Source organism: Rhinolophus sinicus, linkage group LG09, assembly GCF_036562045.2.
Source record: "Rhinolophus sinicus isolate RSC01 linkage group LG09, ASM3656204v1, whole genome shotgun sequence".
Taxonomy (NCBI): domain Eukaryota; kingdom Metazoa; phylum Chordata; class Mammalia; order Chiroptera; family Rhinolophidae; genus Rhinolophus; species Rhinolophus sinicus.
The window spans coordinates 108,773,016-108,794,559 of NC_133758.1; the positions used below are offsets into that span (position 1 = coordinate 108,773,016).

At 39.0% G+C, this 21,544-nt stretch overlaps 1 protein-coding gene across 3 annotated transcripts in view; it reads right to left on the reverse strand.

The window, feature by feature from the left end:
- Positions 1–10,013: 10,013 nt before the first annotated feature.
- Positions 10,014–21,544, reverse strand: part of HERPUD2 (HERPUD family member 2) — a 29,667-nt gene continuing 18,136 nt past the window's right edge. For all 3 annotated transcript variants that reach the window (XM_074340996.1, XM_074340995.1, XM_019726317.2), the window contains 5 exons: positions 20,223–20,377; positions 15,212–15,334; positions 12,134–12,457; positions 11,328–11,442; positions 10,014–10,866 (listed from right to left, as the gene is read on the reverse strand). In XM_074340996.1, coding sequence (XP_074197097.1) covers positions 10,705–10,866; positions 11,328–11,442; positions 12,134–12,457; positions 15,212–15,334; positions 20,223–20,377 — 879 coding nt within the window. In that variant the 3' untranslated portion in view covers positions 10,014–10,704. The remainder of the gene's footprint in view (positions 10,867–11,327; positions 11,443–12,133; positions 12,458–15,211; positions 15,335–20,222; positions 20,378–21,544) is intronic.

The window sequence follows — 21,544 nt, forward strand, 5'->3', positions numbered from 1 at the left end:
GTCATAAGTGAAGAATACAATAACTGTAATGAAGAATTCACTAGAAGGAATCACCAGATTCCTATAACGAGACAAAGATGGACCCAGCCATCCTATTCTGTGTATTTATCCAAAGAAACCCAAAGTGCTACTTTGAGGGAATGTGTGCATCTATATGCTCACTGCAGCAGTGTTTACAATTGCAAAGATGTGGAGGCAGCCTGGGCATCTGTCAATGGATAAATGGATAAAGAGGAGGTGGTACATATATGCAATGGAATATTGCTTGGCCATAGAAGAGAATGGCTTCTTGCCATCTGCAGCGGCATGGATAGACCTGGAGGGTACTGTGCTGAGTTGTGTCAGACAAAGAAAGACAAGTGCAATGTGATTTCACTTATATTTGGAATCTAAAGAACAAAATAAAAACTCATAGAAAACATTTTGATGGTTGCCAGATTGTGGGAGGCGGGGTTTGGCGGTGTGGGTGAAAAAAGGGGAAGGGATCAAGAAATACAAATTGGTTGTTAAAAAGTAGTTATGGAGATGTAGAGTATAACATAAGGAATATAGTTAACAATATTGTGTCAGATGGGTACTAGATTTATTGGGTTGATAGACTGGAGGGGGGTTGGGGGACAGGGTGAAAAGGTGAAGGGATTAAGAAGTATAGATTGGTAGTTACAAAACAGTCATGGGGATGTAAAGTAAAGCATAAGAAATATAGTTAATGCTATGGTAATAACTATTTATAGTGCCAGGTGGGTACTAGACTAACCAGGGGGATCACTTCCTAAATTATATAAATGTCTAACCACTATGCTGTACACCTGAAATTAATATAAAAAAATATGAATGTCAAGCGTAATTGAAAAATAAAAGGGGGGGGATGTAAAGGGGAATAAGAGGTCTAAGTGTCCATGTAAGTCATGGGGATGTAACGTACAGCATAGGGAATACAGTCAATAACATTGTGATAGTATAGTACAGTGTCAGATGGTTTCTGGACTTATGGTGATACTTCTTTAGGTATAAAATGTTAAATAACTATGGTGGACCCCTGAAACTAATACAATAGTGTATGTTAGCTATGTTTTTAATAAAAATCTGAAAGGAAGGAAGGAGGAAAGGAAAGGAAAGGAAAGGAAAGGAAAGGAAAGGAAAGGAAAGGAAAGGAAAGGAAAGAAAACAATTAAAATGGCCTTTGCCTAACAAATAATTGTCTGATTCAACCACCAGGAGCCAAGTGTGAGCACAGAAAGATAGTGTAACAACAACGCTTAACTCCTTCAGGAACGACTCGCATCTCTGGGGTCTCGCACAGCTCCCTGGAATCACTCTACAAGTGGTTATTCTTATCTTCTACATTTTTCTGTATGTTTGAAACATTCCAGAATAATGCTAACATTTAAAAACTTTTATCCTAATGAACTTTCAATTTTGAAATCATTTCACATGACAAAAAACAAGTTTCAAAAATAGTACAAAGAAACCCTGTACATCCTTCGCCCAGCTTCTCTCAATGTTAACACTGTACAGCGATCAAAAACAAGAAATTAACCTTGAGCAATACGGTTAACTAATCTACAGACTGTATTCCAGTGTCACCAATTGTCCCACTAATGTCCTTTTTCTGGTCCAGGTTCTCTGTGCAGGATCCACACTGCATTTAGCTGCCATGTGTCCAACCTGGGGCAGGTCCTCTGTCTTTGTCTTTCATGCCCTTTAACACTTTCGAAGACTCAAAGTAAAACAGTTAAACCCATTGAGTTTATGACAACCTCCCCAAAAGAGTTGTATTAAATCCAGCTCTTCAGAGAGTTGCCAGCCCATCAGGGAGAACCCTGATTTGGGTTTTAATCCCAGACAACTCCATTACCTCGAGCAAGTCCCCAGAAGGGGCACCAGGATAGAAAAGTGGTTTAGCAGGACCAGGACTGGAACCCACCAGGTTTATAGACAAACCCAGTGTTTAAATGTGAGGTCTCCTGAGCATCTAACCACAGAGCCATGCTTCTAGATGCCCAGAAACCTCACTTAATTCACCGGAACTTCTGAAGTAGGGGAGCCCTACTGGGGGTAACTGGGCGTGATGGAGCCAGGAGTTGAACATTGGACTGTCTGAGAGAAGCCCAGGCTGTCAGGACTACATGTCCAGGAGCTGACTGGGGGCCACAGTCTCCATTCAGCCTCAAGGACCAGAATCCCAGGGCCAGCATCCTGCTCTCTAGGGCCCAGGGCAAGAGATATACATGGTGTTACACCGCCATCTAGTGCTAAAAATAATAAAGTGCAACAACTGTGTCTGCCTCTCCAATCACAGCTGTCGGGGATACTAGAAATGATTTAGCAGAGGTTGGCAACGTTGACGTTTACTCTAATTTTGCAGTGTGACAAGCCAATGTGGTTTATTGGGAAGAGGCATTGGAGTCAGATGAACCAAGAGAGAATCCATTCTCTGTCCTTATTCAATGTGTTTTTCAGTCTCTGAATGTCCCTGAACTTTATTCTCCACATATTAAAATGAGACTAATAATAGCTACAATTAAGGTTGTTACAATGTACCTACTGGACTCACATTAAGCCCACAATAAACACGTATTCCTTCTCATGCTCATCTCCAATCCCTGTGCACAGAGTATTTCCACGACAACCTAGAGTCATCAGAATAGAAGGCATAGTTTATAAGAGTTATGATAATATCTGTCCCCAAAGTCATGCAGGCTGTAAAACCCAGAGGTCACAGTGCATGCGTGGTATTTAGAGCAGGGATTCTGATGGCAGGGAGCTGCTTTGTTTTGATTCCCAGCTCTGCCAGTTGCTGGGTTTTGCATCTGTAAGATAGAAAGGGAAATTAAGGTATCTACCTCAAAGTGTTGTCCTGAGGACTAAATAAATGACCACCTGCAAAGCACTTAGAACAGTAAGTATTTGCTAAGTGTGATCTATTATTAATAACATTTGTTACTGATGTTGACCCCGAAAAGCAGGAGGGTGGTAAGGCTCAGAGCCAGCATTTATTTGATTTACAGAAAGAAAATGTTACATTTCTTGTCTTTTTGAAAGCTACTACTCCATCCATTGTGTTTTCCCCTAATCTCTCTCTCTCTCTCTCTCTCTCTCTCTCTCTCTCTCTCTCTCACACACACACACACACACACACACACACACAATCTTCAAATACTTCCAGACTGGTGCCTCTTGACTGGGTAAACTTCCTGGACCACCACCGGGAAGAGGTGGGGCCTGGGCGGCCTACCTGAGCTTCAGACATAGCTCAAAAGCCTCAGTGAGCTGCATATTCCTGGTAAAGTGACCCCTTTATCTTTATGAAATAGCCCTCGTACTTTAGTAATGCTTCTTACCTTCAAGTCCGCTTTGGGTACTAAGCACACAAGCTTCCTGTTGGTGAATACTTGCAGAAGTCTTTTTCCATCCCTTTTACTTCCAACCTTTCTGAATCATTCGACAGACGGGCCTCCTATCACTGGGTCCACATCTGCAGATTGAACAAACTGCAGGTCGAAAATATTCGAATGGGGGGAGGGGAGGTACATTGTTGCTGATGAGTACTCTGTGGCACGGTTGTCTGTACTGAGTGCAGACTTTTATTCTTGTCATTATTCCCTAAACGATGTAGTATCACAATTATTTGCATTGTATTAGATATTATAAGTAATCCAGAGATGATTTAAAGCACAGGAGGATGTGCTTAGGTTATGCGCACATACTACGCAGTTTTATATAAGGGGTTTGAGAGCCCATGGATTTTGGTATGGGGGCGGGATAGGGAGGTGAGAGGGTCTTGGATCCAATCCCCTGCAGATAAGGAGGGACAGCTGTACTCAAAGTATCTTAACAGTTTTTAAGGCTTATTGAATTAGGTTTTGTTTTTATCCAGGCTGACAATATTGTCTTTAAATTGTAATATTTCGTCCATTTATGCTTGGTGTACGCATTGATACACTTGGATTTAAATCTACCTTTGCATTGTTTGCTTTCGATTTGTTCCCATATGTTCTATGCTCCTTTAGCTCTTTTCTGAATTATTTTTTAAAGTTTCATATTCCCTTTTTTTATCTTGTTAGTTTTCCATTCTTTCATTATTCTTTTAGAAAATCTCATAGAAATTGAAAATATGCACCGTTTTATTAATTTCTAATATATATTAGTGCCTTCACCATTTCCCCTTCCAAGACAATTCAAGGACCTCAGAATAATCAATTCCATTTACCTCCTGTCCAACTTTTACACTACTTTTGTCACATATTTAGTTCTTTGTACATAAAACCCCACAAAGCATAAAATTGTTTTATGTCAATATTCTTTTAGATATATACCCATATTTACCCTTTCCATTGCTTTTCAATTACTTTTTATATCTCCAAGCTGTGATCTGTTCCCTTCTGTTCAAATATCATTAGTATTTTCCTTTGGTACCTTTTGGTACTTTCCAGTGGTGACAAATTTCATTTGCCTAAGAATGTCTTTTTCAAGGAGAATTTTACTACATGCAGTCTTTCCAGGTGGGCTGTTACTTTTTTAAGCTCTTTGAAAACATCACCTATTAGACCTTTGAAAGTGATCGATATTTTCCTCTGGGTACTTTTAAAATTTGTCTTTGTTTTTCAGCAGTTTTACTATAAAGTAATTAGGTGTAATTTTCATTGTATTTATCCTGCTGGGTGATCAATAGCATCTCTTAGATCTGTGGCTCAATGTCTTTCATCGACTTTGGACAATCCTTAGCCATTATCTCTTCAAATATTATTTCCCCTCTTCTCTCCCAGCATCAATCTGGATATTATCTGATCTTTCAGTTCACTAATTCTCTTTCAAACTGTGACTATCAAGGTCATGTGCTGATTTCTTAATTTTAGCTGTATTATTTTTCTATATATTTCAATATTTTTTATAGTTTCCAGTTCTCTGCTGAAATTTCTCCATTTTGTCATTTAATTCCTTGAACATTTTAATCATAGTGATTTTAAGATCTGTCAGATAATGCTAAATATCTGAATTTTCTGAGAGTCTGTTCTTATTCACTTTCTCATTTTTAGTCAAAACTTATGTTTTTGTATTCCTACTTATTTTATTAACAGATTTTGAAAACTTATAGGTAAAATTCAAGAAATTACATGACGTTATCTTTCTTTTGAGATTTCTTTTTGCTTCTGGTTGTCCACTAGCTTTGGACAAATTGTCTCATTCAATTAGAAACTGAGATGACCGATTTGAGGTTGAGCTTCAGTCTTTGTGAAGACAGGCCCATTTCCAGTTCGCCTTTACTCAAGAGGTAACCCTTTTGGGTCCCAATAGGAAGGCTGTGGTATTTAAGGGTCACGTCTACTTGGTGCATCCTGAACTTAATTTTTGTTCCCTGAATCTTCCAAAAATTCCGCTTAGCTTCACAACCACTGCCCTTGAGTTAGCAAGTATGTTGAGGGGGACAAGTGGCACCAAATGTAGGTCTCATAAGTCTGGAACACGGACCCTTGCTTTCTCGATAGCTCTCTGACCCCTCTAGTTTTCCCACCAGAAAGATTTGTGCAAAACAAACTAACCACCCAAGTGGAACGCTCCACGTGCATTATTTGAATAATTAATTTTAGAGTCCAAGTTCTGAAGTGAAACAGACCAGTTTAAATCTTGATGCTGTCAGTAGCTATGTGACTTTAGGTGAGCTATTTGACCATTTTGAGTTTTAGTGGCCTCATCAGGAAAATGGAAGTAACAGCAGCACCTCCCTTGGGTGGTTGTTAGGATTCTTTTTAAATGCAGGTATAGCACTTTGCACAGACAGACCCAGGAACATAGCAAATGTTCAAGTGTTAGTAATAATCATTCTTTAAGTATTATGATTTTTATTATATAATACATAATGGCAGTCTCTCTCTCCTACGTACCCTCTGTGAGGGGTAGTAACTGGTAAAGACCCTATACAGGTCCCAATTTTCCCAACTGTCTAAATTTTCCCAGCTCTCCTCTGGCTTTGGGATACCTGAATGGAACGGCTTCCTGCACCACATGGGCAGTTTACACAGGCGTTGGCACGTCCATTTTGGCAAGTAGACCAACTGGAGTAGAGAGTGAGAATTTAGCAGCAGGATTAAGGAAGTAAGCTTTAGCAAGAAGACTCAGAAACTGGTCTCCTAGATTAGGGCTTAGAGGCTTTATCCCCCAAAAGTAATGCCAGATAGTAACCACCAAGGTTTGCTCTGGAAAAGGGAGACAGAGCTTTTGCTGTCCTCCCTACATTTGGGCTGAGGCCTCACTGTGCTGGGAAAAGATTTCCACTTACTAAGACTCCTGGACAGTAGACGCTCTGGTGCTTTTAAACAGGAACCCTAATTATTCTGGGCTCTCTTTGTAAGAAACCCCTTTATTTCAAAGATTAAATAGTGTTTTAATAAAAGGCTTGCACTACTACACAACACTGAAGTTCAAGAAGCATCATCATTTATTTTGAAAGGTTTTGTTTAAATGTTTTTAAATGCTCCTGTATTGTACACTTAATCTGTTGAGGGTGAATCTCATGTTAAACATTCTTACTACAATAAAAAAAAAAAATCCAAAAAAATGAGTGAAATATTTCTAAATGTTTAAATATTGAAACATCCAAAATACTTATGTGGCAGATATAAAATACAATAAACAAGCTTTGTACCCACCATGCAGCCAGTTCCTCTCGCTTTCCCAGGATGCAGTTAGAGCGTGAGTCAGCCAGCCACCTTGGGACTCCCAGAAAAGTCTTGGGACCTGGTGCAGCTTTGCAGATTCAGCGACACAATCCCAGATACAACATGCCATACGGTCCGGTTTCCACCAGACTTACAGAAAGCTGATGTGTAAATAGCACACCTTAGTCTTTTCACAGCGAAGCTAAAGCTGCCACCGGACTGTATAACAGAGGCTCCAAACATGGCTTGTTCTTCCCTAATCTGAAATGCCAAATTTTAATAGCAATGCGGGAGTCAGAGCCAGAGAAACTAGTTAGAATAATGATGGGTGATGCATCAGACTGTGCCACCCAACTATGGGGAAATGTCTCCAATTCTCCAGCACTCCGGATCACCCTTTCCTTTCACCCACCTCACAATCCTACGCTCTCATCTGTATTCCTTGGCTGTAGAAAGGCTCGTCTTTTATCGTGATGTGTAAGTGTGAGGACAGAGTCCCAGAGAGCAGTTTCCAGGCTCTCGGCCTCACGTTGAAAGGTGCTGGCTCGGGTAGTAGATGCCATCAGCTGTGATTGGATGGCCATCAGCTGTGGCTGGTGACCATCAGCTGTAACCAGTTAGCAATTAGCCACTGATCTAACTGCCCTGGCTGTGTTGGTTGGTTAGTCGGTCGGTTGGCAGGCAGAGCAGTGGACAGCATGTTGCGGGTCGTGTGACTCCAGCCTCCAGTGAGACTATAGTGGTATGACTCCCCTACCTATGGCTCTGTGGGTGTTCCTTTTTGGCCTCACCATATCCTGCGTTCTTATGTGGGGAGCAGAACTGGAGACCCCGCAGGCTGCCTCACTCGACGGTACGTACTGGGAGCAGACCCGGGAAGTGTTTCTATCCCATGAATCCATCCTGGTTGTTACTGATCACTATTTGGCCTAGAGACTAGTGAGGGCCTGGGCTTCTGTGCTGCCGCTTTGCCATCTGGAAACCGTCTCTAAGCTACCAGCGCCCTCGGCACCATCTGGCCCCACTGGCCACAGCTCCTCCTTAAATCGGCCAAAACACAGCTGACACTGGGCTGTAGTTTCTGACAAAGACTTAACTGAAAATGAGACTATCATGAGGGAATTAACAACGTAGGGAAAATAATTAAAATCAGGCACATGTGCGAGTGTTGTGAGAGCCCTTAGCCATGAGGACTACCACCTTCCTCCTTAGGCCCCAACCGCTGTCAGGACGCAGAGACCCGCTCGTTTCATCCAGGTTGGTGGCCCCAGGGCTGCTCCCCTCTATGAATTCTGCGGCTCCAATTCTCCCCTCTCCAACCCCCAACCGAAGACACTACTCTCATAATTAGCTCTGCATTCTTACTCTCCCCATCTGCTCTGTTTTAGGATCTGACCTATGGAGTACTTCTCCTGGCTTTGACCATTTATTTATTTAGCCCCCAGGTTAAAATCCAGACCGACCCAACTCCTGGATGCAATGATTGCCATCAGCCCAAGAAAAGCCATCTCTAATCATGGACCCAAACAGGGTACAAAGGTTTGTACATAGCTCTCACCCTGTTGACTATCAGTCAGTTCTAATATTTTGCTATTATAAATAATATGGTGGATGTCTTAAAAGCTGAATCTCGCATAGGCGTGGTCCCCTTTCAAACTTGTGCTGATTCAGAGCGCACATTTTCCATCACTCATTCAGTACTGAACTAACTACTGGTCCCTCTTCTAGGTCTGAGGATATAATAATGAGCATAAATACACTCCCCAAACTGACAGCCCTCGTATCTTGTGGGTGAGACAAATAAGGAAATAAACTGCAACGGTGTTAAGTGCAAAGAGTAGTGCTACCAGGGAAACGCTTCCGCTGAGATCTGATCAGATTAGTAAGTGCTAGTGAGGCAAAGAAGGAAGCCACTGTGTTCCAAGCAAAGGAACAATGTGAAGTCCTGGGCCTGGAAGGAGCGTGCTGGAATTGGAAGACCAGCCCAGCTAAAACGGAAGTACTGAGGGGAGCACAGGTAGACAGGTACAAGGGCCCGACCTTCCAGGACTTTGTAAGCCACGTTCAAGAGTCTGATCTTTATTCCAGGAACTACAGGAGGACACTGTATGATTCTGTGCATGAAGGCTATATACTATTTTACGTTCCCCTATAGCTTCACCAACACTGAGTATTACCTTACCAATCTCATAGCTTTAACCTGTACACACTACATTTTTTTCATGTTTATTGCCCATGCCTGTATCTGTTATGAACTTAGTGTTTGTGACTCCTCTCAAATGCGTATGTTGAAACCCTAACCCTCCATGTGATGGTATTAGGAGGCAGGGTCTGTGGGGGTAATTAGGGCATGAAGGCAAAGCCCTCAGGAACAGGATTAGTGCCCTTGTAAGAAGAGACAGGAGAGACCTTGCTTTAGCTCTCTGCTGTTTGAGGATACAAGAAGACGGCCATCCGCAAACCAGGAAGTAGGCCCTCACCAGACAGCGAAGCTGCCAGCACCTTGATCTTGGACTTTCCAGCCTCAAGAACTGTGAGAAACAGATGTTTGTTGTATAAGCCACCTAGTCTACGGTCCTTGGTGACAGCAGCCCAAGCTGACTAAGAGTATACTTGTCATATCCTACTGGGGTGTTGTCTTTTTTTTTTTTTTTAACTGAATTTAAGACTTATTGCCTTTTTACAAATCTTCTAAAAATCTTTTTCCTACTCATTTGCCTTTTAATTATGTCAGAACATTATACACATAGCAACCTTTTCTTTTAGGTATTCTGTCATAAAGATATTTTCTCATCCCAATTTTCTAAGTATTCACCCATATTTTCTATTAGTATTTCCATGGTTCAACTGTTCATATTCAATCATGATGTCTTGACTGACATCTATAAACAGAAACCTAATTTTACGTTTCAAAAGGTAAACCAGTTATCCCTTGAAATATCACCTTTATCATTATAAGTAAGCAACTTAGAGAATAATTCACGGATGTTTTCTTAATCTTCCATTTTGTTCTATACAACCATGTATTACTCTACGCAACTGTGTAATATATTTCACGTGAGATAAAGGTCTTCCATGGTTAAGTTCTCCCATCCTCATTTATTCAATTTTAATTAGCTACCCTATAAGAAATTGACGCCTTTCTTTATGAAATACTGAATTGGCTTTCACAGGGAATTTTTAAAAAACTTTTGAGGTTTCAGACTACCGGTCAACTAGGAGATATCCATCTGAAGTGGAAAGAGGTGAAAATGACCTTGAAGACTTCAGCAACCTTTCCCAACAACTACTCTGAAATTTATACAGATAATGGGTTCATTATTAAAGAGTTTAAACAAATATCCCATAAGACAGTTTACCGTAATTGACCTTTTATTTTAAAAAATTACAGGGATCGAGTTCCAGCATATCTTATTTTATAAAAGTACTGCCTATATCAAACATTTTATATCACTATTAATTCCATTGAAGAGCTGCCTTTTTTTTTTAAGGTACTAATTCCAATTGATGGGATACATGCCCTTAAAATAGAAAGTTTCCATTATTTATTCAAACATCAAAACCAAGATTATTGAGAAGTTTATTGCTTTATGGTTGGGCAAGATGCTACTTTTAGGTAGATAATCTTTATTAAAAACTATGAGGTCATTCTGTTTAAAACTTTCAGGATAACTCACAGAAAATAGATATATTTATTCAAATTATACATTGAAGGGCTGGGCTATTAGTTATAGATACTTACATGTGAAGCAGCTCTTTAAAGAAATAAGACATACAAATAGGTCTGTCTGATATAATATACATAATTGAAATTAATAAAACCTGCAAGACCAAATTGTTACGCTATATTCTGTTAGGATCTCAAAAAAAGAACACATTTAGTAGTCCATTTGTGCTTAAAATATTCATATGCATGAGAAGCTTAAAGAAAAAAATACCTCTGTACATGATGAAAGAAAGTAATAATTTTGTTTAAATTGCACTGTTATTTAAAACACTTTCCTAAAGCCAGCCCCTTCTTGCAGCTGGCACAATTTTTTCAGGTCTAATTGGCAACCTGGGGAGGCCCCTCTGGTATTAGTGAAGTAAAGAAGGTGGTGATAAAAGACCAAGCTGACGCCATTAATCCAGGCCTTTGCATTGCACTGGCATCTTCGCTTGCATCTTCTCCACTCTCATCTTCAAGCCCATCATCCATAAGACGCTCCTTTCAAACAAAACAAGAAACATATTCTAAGTGATTAAAGAGCTACCATGAACTCATGACAGAAAAGGAGAGAGTTAAGTAACTCCCCATAGAAAGAAGGAATATGGGAATGTAATAAGGAAGTGGTACACATATGATCATTAGAAATCTGTTAGGTCCAAAATTGATCAATTCCTCGGTGTTCGAGTTCAAAGGGATAATTGCCAATTTAATACAATAAATTCTTACCATGTGCATAATTTTCTTTCTAGGCTATTTTAAGAAAGAATAATGTTAGTTCTTCCCACTTAATTCTAATATATGACTAACTCAGTATTATATTCTAAGTTCCTCAAGATGAAACCACACAATTTATATGTTAACTTTACTTCATGTGTCATTCCACGAATTCTTATGGAACACCCCAAGATTCTTTTATCATGTTGGTCTCATGCAGTGCTGAGGGCACATCTGTAACATACCATTTCTTCCAGTTCTAGGTTGTTTGCATGTTGCCCATCATTAACTTCGGCATTATTGTTGGGGGCCTGCTGCTGACCGCCTTCTTGCCTAAAAGGAAACCATCCAGCTTGGTGTCTGTTTGGTAAAATAAAGAGAAAAGAAGATAAGTCACAACTGTTTTTATTTGTAAAACTATAAAACATTACAAGAGAAAAATGATTAGAACTATAACAAATGAAAAGACTTAATTTTCTACTTTAGGCTGAGAACTATCCCTCTCAAAGTAATGACAGCAAAACAACTCAATTTAAGTCTAAAAGTCTGTCATAAGCTTCACTGGCCCTATGCTAGATATTAGGACATATCAGGAGTCATAAAACCATTTTTGAAACCTTTCAAAGTGAATTCAACTAGATATATGTTTGCCTCTTGGGGAAACAGGAGGCAAGACAAAGTTAGTCTGCTTATGAAGAAAACAATCTGCTCTATACCTATAGGACTTACTATTGATAACTATAATTAAAAAGAACGTCCTTAGGCAACAGTGCATCATACACTTCCTCAAGTTCTAAATAATTGATAGGGCATGTCTAGCTGAATTAACAATTTTTTTAAATGACAGTAAAGGAAAAATTTGTTTCTAGACAATTCTGATAAACATTCTTACTCAACATAACCTGCTTTGCTTCTGGTGCCAGACCCATGAAGCCCAACATGCACATTTCCTCACCAACATTCCCCACATACTACCACGTGCTAGATTCTGCGCTGAGCAGTTTTAGAAAGTCATTCAAAGAAACCACAAAAGTTAATGAGCATCACTCACAAATACACCAGTAGCATGGCTCCCATTACCATGATAAAGCGACTAAAAGAAGAATAGAAGTAGACAATGCTGAGGAGAATCGCAGCTCGTGAGAACGTGTACATCCAGTCCAGCCAGTCTCGATTGAAGTCTTCTTCATTTAGCACTGGACCTCCCTGTGCATTCATTTGAACATTCTCGTTCATGGGTCGATTTTCTTGGGCCACCAGGTTTGGAGCTGGTGGGGGTTCTTCTCCAGGAGCATGTGCCAAATTTAGAGGCTGTGAGGGAGCAGGCTGGGCTGGGGTGGCATTTGGTGTGGCCTGAGCTGAAACTACAGCCTGACTGAAATATTCACCAAAATAAATGTTAAAAAGAAGAAAAAAAAAACTTCATCAGACAATACTGTATTTTCCAAAACTTCCTGGGTAAGTCGTATGTCTTTTTCATAAACCTAATATGGACTATCACAACTTGGGCACCACATTTCTTAGGTAAGCACAAATCCCAGTGAAAAGTGCAGCCCAGATTACGGTAGGAATAGCTTAGGAAAGGATGCTCTCTCAGCCTGGTAGTCCAAGGTGGGAGGGGAGAGGGGGGGAGAGATAAGAACAGCCATGTTAATCACTCTTTCCTCTCTCACTGAATTACTTTCTACGGTAATGACCAAATGTCCTTTCAAACCTTTTCACTAGTGGCCCCTTTTGTCATTCTACATGAAATGAATACCCCCATACCTACGACCTCTCCCTCAGATCCAGGTTTTGAAATATTTGTCTAAAAATGTACATTAATCTTTACCCTATGTGACCACTCTCAGTGATAAATGATTTGTATTAGTATTTTAAAATATTAAATGGATTCCAGGTACCTTGTTTCCCCCAAAATAAGACCGGGTCTTCTATTAATTATTTTTGCTCCAAAAGACGCATTAGGGCTTATGTTCAGGGAATGTCATCCTGAAAAATCATGCTAGGGCTTATTTTCTGGTTAGGTCTCATTTTGGGGGAAACACGGTAACAAATCCTGAGCCCCAATCCTGACATTTGGGAACTCCATCTGGGGACCACTGCTATGGTCCTTGTCAACTTAGGAAGAATCGTGGTCCTGAAGTTTGCTTGTAATTATATTAATTGAAAATCAGAATAAATTTTCCTATAAAATTCTCCCAGTAAAATACTATATCTGGAATTTGCTTTAAATTATCCAACACAGGCAGGAAAGTTGTAGAACGAGATTGTCATGAATTATAAATGAAACTGGGTGATGAGTGCACAGCATTAATTTCACTCTTCTATCTTTTTATATGTTGAAATTCTACAATAAAAAGTTTAAAAACCAAGATAGCAAAATAAAATAAAATAGAAGTTTACCAGGCTCCAAAAGCCTGTTTAAGCCAGTGTGTTAATACCTTGTATCTGTATAGGGCTTTTTAGTTTCCAACTTCATTGTTATTCTGACTCGTAGGTTAAGTTATTTCATTAAATAACTTAAGACCTTGAGGCTCAAAAGTTAAATGATATACATACAATTATACAATTTAGCAGCAAGCCACAACAACCCCATTTACCCTACACAGTTCTTGTTGGGTTATAAACGAGACAAGGGGGATAAAGCATCTAGCCGGGTACTAAACACACAGCAGCTCCTCAAATGGTAACAATGACCATGGCAACAGGTAAGGTACAAACAGCCTGCCTGGGGTTCTGCAAGAGAACATTAGGAAATAAGGCTCATAGAGCAGGTTGGCTTTATGGGTAAGGTCTGGAGGAAGGAAAAGGATACAGACTTTACACTGAAGTCGAGAGAGCCATCAAATATACTGGGGTTGGGGTGGGGTGGGGAATGACTGACTCAATTATATGTTAGGCAAGTTAACCTGGCAATAGCACAATGAAATATAGGAAAGAGCATACAAGGAGAAAGATCAATTACAGCAAAGTGGGTCTAAAATGAGAAACGATCTGGGGAAAATATTGGCAGTAAGATACAGGGGAAGGATAGAAGCTAGAAACAACCTATTGACTCATCTTGGTAATTTGTTGGGTTCAGGGATAACAGAAGCCAGAATCAAAGCTGATTAAGGTTAAGAGCTTGGAGAATGATTAGGAAGAGGCAGTATCATTGACAGGAAGTCAGGAAGGAAAACACTTTATGAGGATGGTGGCATCCAATTTTAGACATACGTACTGAACTTAGAAGAAATGCTTATTTCCCTGTGGAAACCTTCCAACAATTAAGATACAAGATGAAGAACGGGACATGAAGGATTGGAGTCATCCCAGACAGCCGGCCACTAAGGCCACGGAAGGACATCCATGAGGACCGGCCCAGGACTGACTCCTGTCGTCCCTACCAGACTGAGCACCATAAGGCACATGGTAAGTACACAAATACGTCTAAGGAAACAAGGAATGTTACCATTCAGAGCAAAGGAACATGTGTATTCAAAGGACACAAAACGAGCAACCAGAAAGATAAAACGAGTGAGGAGGATAACAGAATCATAGAAACAAAGAAAGCAGAATGTTAAAGAGAAGCTAGAAATGTTAAATGAATGCATAGGAAGTCCAGAAGAATGAAGGCTGAGAAATCCCACTCAGTGCTAAGATTGTTCCCTGCTGACCGGAAGCAAGACTTACTAAAATACTGACCGTCCAAAAAGCATGTTAGCCACAACTGGGCCCTATATCAATACGAGCCTCCTAACAGACGATTCCTTCTGTTCCCTTGTTCATTCAACTTGCAGTCTCTTCATGTAGATGTACTGCATGAAAGTTCCCGTGAAACTATCCTAAGTGTTCTCTTACATAGAGAAAATATTACAGTAAAGAAAGCATCTGAATAATAACTGCTAGATGTAATTGGGGGAGAGAGCAAGGAGTGGAAAGTACATTCAGTTGGTGTGAACCCTTTTCCCTTTGGCCAAATAATTTAAAATAAAGGCATCTGCTGAGATGTCTGCAAATTCCTTCTCATACTAATTTTTAAAAGCTAATGAAATACATCAGTAAATGAAACCCCCAAATCAACTTCCTTAGGATAAAAAATACAATAAAGCAAATAACACAGTAAGAAAATGAACTCAAGTCAACTTACTATTGCATATAGTACTGCTGAGCATACAGCTGCTGCCACCACAGCATCTGCAGGGGGCTGAACGCGGGGTACACTGGGAACCCGGCCGGAACAGCTTGCCCAGGAAGCTGGTTGTCCACATTTCTGCCAGAGACAGAGAAGGAAATGTCTTTTAATGCTCTAGAAGTTAAAAAAAGCATTTATCTAAATTTTCATTCCTGCAGTACAAGTCATCCATTGACAAAATGTATCAAATCTTACTGAAAAGAAAAAATACTTATTTTCAACATTCTTCAAAGTTCTTAGAAGATGACCCCTGACCCCAAGTATACAGAACTAACATATCAGCCCAGTTTTAATGGGAAAAGAAAAAATCACCCACAAAATGTGTGGCAAGCCTGAACATTTGCTACCTTTGCATTTCAGCGCAAAAGGTATACATTCTCCATAAGAACAAAAACCCTGAAATAAACTTTGTGGCAAAATATTCTGAGGACTGGGAAAAGTAGCCAGATGGTATTTTACATTAGTAGTAAAATATTATTAAAAACATAGTAGTTATCAGCTGTAAAAAATGAACATTATAAAGAAATCTGTAAAATGTTTTCAGTTAAAGAACCAAGATTAGCAGAACATATTTATACATGCAATTCTTTTTCAAGTACATTTGGTATACAATAGTGTATTAGTTTCAGGTGACAATATAATGATTCAACGTTTATATACCTTACAAGGTGATCACCACACTTAGTACTCATCTGTCACCATGCAAACTTAGCACAGTATTACTATTATTCCCCTTCACTTCTTTTTACCCATCTCCCCACACCCTTTCCCTCTGGCAACCATCAGTTTGATATCTGTTTCTATGAGTTTGCTTTTGTTTTATTTTGTTTGTTCATCTGTTTTGTATTTTTTATATTACACATATAAGTGAAATCATATAATATTTGCCGTTCTCTGATTTATTTCACTTAGGATAATACCCTCTAGGTCCATCCAGGTTGTCATAAATGGCAGTATTCCATTCTTTGTTATCGTTGAGTAATATTTCATTTATACACGCATTCTTGAAGTAGGTTCAACTACTATTCAGTAAAATTTGTGGGAGGTCACATTTTACTTCTCTAAGCCTCAGTTTCCTCATCTCTAAAACGGGGCTAATAATAGAATCTTTCTCATAGGATTGGTGGTCTGTACGTAGTAAATGTTACTATTTCTCTTACTATTTTTACTCTTCCCTACCCCTAACTCTGAACATGACTCCAAAGTGTATAATGTGAGAACTGCACAAAGTCACAGACTTCAAGACAACTACAGAGATAAACATGAAAGTAAATGTAGAATTTGTGAAGTTTCTTTTTCCTCAAATTACTTGAATTTTATCTTTGATTAGTTTGGCTTATCGAGGGTGAGACAAGAATTAACAAATTCATGAACTTTCATTTTATATTCTAAAGACTGTTAACATATAATTGCTAATAACTGATTATAAAACCTAATTTATAAGAGCTTGGGAGGCTAAAACTTACCAACAGACTGTACCTAAGGCACCGTGGTGCTAGGTAAGGCAGCGGCTCCCCTACGTGTTACCTGGCCTTCCCTCATCCGTGGAGGAGTGACGGAAGCTATAGTGGCTCCAGCCTCAGCAGATCCTTCTACCTCCTGATCCAGCTCTCCCCCTACTTCCCAAGCTTTCCCACATACTGAATTTAAGAAGGAAAAGCAGAGAAGCCTCCATGAGAGTTCCTCCCAGCTCTTGATAAACAAGTCCTGAATAAGAAGAGGAAAAGAACCTTGACATAGCTATTCGTTTAAAAAGATATCCATTAGTGATCAAACCTGGAGAGAAAGCCATACCACCGGAGCAGAGAACAATTATAAAACATTTCTGTAAAGATCTAGGCATTCCTGTGAGCTGATGTATCTGAGTGAACCTGAAATCTACCTAAATCAATTATTAGCACAATAGGAGGCTGTATCTAGGTGTATATTTTAAATGTTCTTAGTATTCCCAACTAAGAAAGAAACCAAACCCCCTAAAAGCAGAGCTCCACCAAGCTCCACCACTAAGAAGAAATATAACCTCACCGAAGTCCATTACTCTAACTGTAAAATGGGAAGACTGGACTTTGTCACTGTTTTTAAAGGTCAAGGGAAGAAAAGGCCACTAACAAACACTTAGAAAAAAATTACTATATACCAGGGTGCCAAAAATAGGTACACATTTTAAGAGATGTTATCTATGTATTACTTTCCAAAGTTGAATTACCGTAGCAATGTGTAGTATGATGTTTGCTCAAAAGATGGTATTAATCAAATGAATGCTAGCATCACTCATTGCATTACAATTTTAATACAGTTTTTTCCTTTCTTAAAATGTATATACATTTTTTTGGCACCCTCTGTATATAGCTTCCCACCTCATCCTACTGCAACCGAGAACATACAGTGATTATTAAAAATATGCTGCCAAAAAAATAAATTAATAAACTCCCCTAGAGGATTCCCATATACTTCTTCCCCTTCTCTCCAATAAGTTAAAAACTATGGGACTGTATAACCGCTAAGACATATTCCAGGCCCAACTTGACATACTATGACTTTCAGTTGTGTTAATTATCCTGACAAGATGTCATGCATTTGGTAATCTCCGGAAAACAATAAAGGATTTATTTACATTAAATTATGAAGTTATTATTAAAATATGTACATAGTAATACATCAATGAAACATATTACATAAAAACTTAATGTATTCTAGAGGATACAGCATTAAACAACATGATAGAGAATGATGATTTGATGCTGGGAAAAGTGTTGACCAAATCAGCGGTAGGGGAAAGGGCGCTTAAAGCTTCACCTCATTCCAAATATTCAAGTAAGTTTCAAGTGGACTAAAACAAAGTATTAAGACTTAAACCACAGTAAATCTGGAAGACACCAGAACTGATTATTTACCAAACTTTTGGAGGGAGGAGGACTTTCCTAACTTAAAAGCAATAGAAGAAAGCACAGAAAGAGTGAGCCTCATAACTGATGACAAAATTTAAAGAGAGTTGAAAAAATAAGTTTAAAATAAACAGCAGTGCATATCTTTTCTACAAGAAGAAAGAACTCACAGAAACGGAAATGATCATTAGGACAAATGCAAATTAAAATAAATATAGCTTTTTTTCTGTCTGACAATATCCAGTACTGGGAAGAGATACAAGTGAAACACAACTCTTCCATTGCTAGCAAGATAAACTGGAATAAGCCTTTTAAAACACGAGTTTACAAAATTAAATACCTTTAAAATGTTCATTTATACCCAACTGCCCAAGTAATTCTGCTTCTGAAAATTAACTTAAAAAGGGGTTCCATGGTGTAATGGTTAGCACTCTGGACTCTGAAAATTAACTTAAAGAAATATAAAATATGCAAAAAAAAGGTCACACCTCTGCCCTTTAAGCCTTTGTACATTCTTGTCCTTGCGAACCACACACTCAAACTACTGCCACTCCAAGCCTCCATTCCCCTAATAACAGAGAAACTGCAGATTGGGATAATAATGCACGATTAAAGAGAGAACCTTATCACAGCAAGGATTACCATGTTGAAATTCCACAACCCTGAAGGCACTTACTCTCTAACCTATCTACTTTGACCCACTTCTTCTAGGCATCAATCCTATATAAAATTGGCAAAAATGTGAAATGATGTATGCACACACAACTTCAGTAGATCTATAGCAAAACTGAGTTAAAAAATTATTTTAATTACCTAGATTCTTGCTATTCAAAGCGTGGTCCTAACATCAGAGCATCAGCATCTCCTGGCAGCTTGTTGGAAACACAGAACCTCAGGCCCCATCAGACCTACTGAATCACACCCTGCATCTCAATCCCCAGGTGATTGGCACAAACATTAAAAACTAAAAACTACTGCCCTCGATTCTGACTTATGACCAGCTTTAAAAAGCACAGCTCTACTTAACGTCTAATTCTCAAAATATATAACCAGGTATACAAGATGTGATCAAACAATACAGGGAATGTTTAAATAAAGAAAAAAATTTTTATTACAGTAAAAGCACATTGCCATTAAACCCCCTCAACATACTCCCCCTCACTTCAAACACACTTTTCTCATCATTCTTGCCACTTTCTGAGGCAGTTCTGGAAGTCCTCCTTTGTGAGTGCCTTTAGTTGAGCTGTCATGGCTGCCTCGATGTCCTGAATTGATTCAAAACGTTTACCTTTCATGGTCATTTTGACTTTGGGGAAGAGTCAGGGTCACACAGTGTCAGACCTGGTGAATAAGGTGGATGAGGACACACCGTGATGTTTTTATTTGATAGAAATTGCTGTACCAGAAGCGATGTGTGACACGAAGCCTTTCCGTTGTGATCAACAAATACAGTGAATGTGCTGCCGAGTGCCATCCAACGGAAAGGCAGGGATCTTCAATATGGGAAGTGATGCATCAAACCTTAGTAACAGTGTGTGACAACTTTCAACTTGTTCGGTGCAGTTAGTAGGGTGTGAGCTACGGTTGAGAGAAGGTGTGTTTTAAAGTGTGCCATAAATCATCCTCCTTCATGACAATGCTCCATGTCACATATCATTTCTGGTACGGCAATTTCTGTCAAATGAAAACATTACGATGTGTCCCCATCCACATTATTCACCGGGTCTGGCACCATGTGACTTCTGGCTCTTCCCCAAAGTCAAAATGATTCAGGACATCGAGGCAGCCACAACAGCGCAACTAAAGACACTCACAAAAGAGGACTTCCAGAGCTGCTTCAGAAAGTGGCAAAAACGATGCAATAAGTGTGTTAGAAGTGAGGGAGAGTATTTTGAAGGGGACTAAAGGCAATATGTCTTTTACTGTAATAAATTTGTTTTTAATTTAAACATTCACTGTATTTTTTTATCATACCACGTATGAACAAATTTCATATGTACTTGGATTACTGCAGAGGGCTACCATGCACGTCAGGAGTAACAGGTTGTTAAGAGGCCCACAGCTACGACAGTGTCACTCACCCTTGCATCACGTACGGGAACTGATGACTCTGCGCTGGGTCAGTCTGTGCTTGTGGAAGGGCACGTTGCCTCAAGCCTTCTGAGGAAGAACTGGCAGCTAACGGCAAGGTTTCTTGACTGGATGATGGAGTTGTTGATCCTGACTGATCTGAACTCTACAAACAGAAATGTAATTACTTCTTCAAAGATATTTAATTCATGACAATCATGAGAGTATAGACACGTTGCTAAAGATGTATTTATAAAATCCCTCTGCGAAGAGTGAATTTTAGGAATTTACTAATTTGAATCTTATACCCAGCATAATAAGTAGATATTTTAATTCTGAGATTAGAGTTCAAAAAATCAAAACCACTTAATTACACAACAACAGTTCATTACTCAACTAGAGTAACTGTATACAAAAAAATGGCATACAAAATTGTGGACTAAATTAACACATGTACAACTCTTTTCAAAATGCCTGAAACACAGAAAGTGCTCAATATTGGTACTAAATACTGTGTCACTTAAACAGTTACTACGTGCCAGGTACTGTATAACATGTTATTAGTAACACGTTGGTTTAAAATAATGAGGAACATGCTAGGAATCAGAAGATCTAGAATCCGGTGTTATCTCTGACATTAACAAGGAACATAACCTTAAAATTACACTTAATGTCTGAGTCTCAGCTTTTCCTACAAAAATAAGATTGAACTAGATAGTCAAGATTACTTTAAGTCCCAAACTACTGTTTGTTTATAGACACTACCAACAAATTTTTTTTTAAAAAATGAATGAGATACCAATCAGGATTTTAAAATTCTCATGCTCCAATGACGTTGGGAACTCACAGATTCAACAACCTTAAATAATATAAGCCCTTGAAGACCACCCTAATTTGTTGCTATTTGAAAATAGTTTGTCAAGTGTGTTACGTAAATTTAAAACACAATTACATTTTATATACAATATAGTTTCCCCACTTTAAAAAGCTGGGTACAATATAATTTGAACATCCTTCCAGGCTTATTAAAATTGTATTTTATCTCTAATGTCTCCCTATTGACAGGCTGTGTTTTAGCCTGTCTACGTTCCTAAGTCCTGCCAAGTAAAAGGTCCCAAGGACCTCAAAACTGACGAAAGTTCTCTTTAAGATCTAATTCCACACAAAATAAATACCAAATATCTTACTAGAGAGTCTGATTCTTAGGGACATAAACTGGAAAAGGTTTCTTTTTCGGCAAGACTTCTCATTAAATGGACCATAAAAAGGTGGTTAAAAGAAAGGTCTAGCTAGCCATTTGGCAGCACAGCCTAATTTCTCTGGAACTAATGAT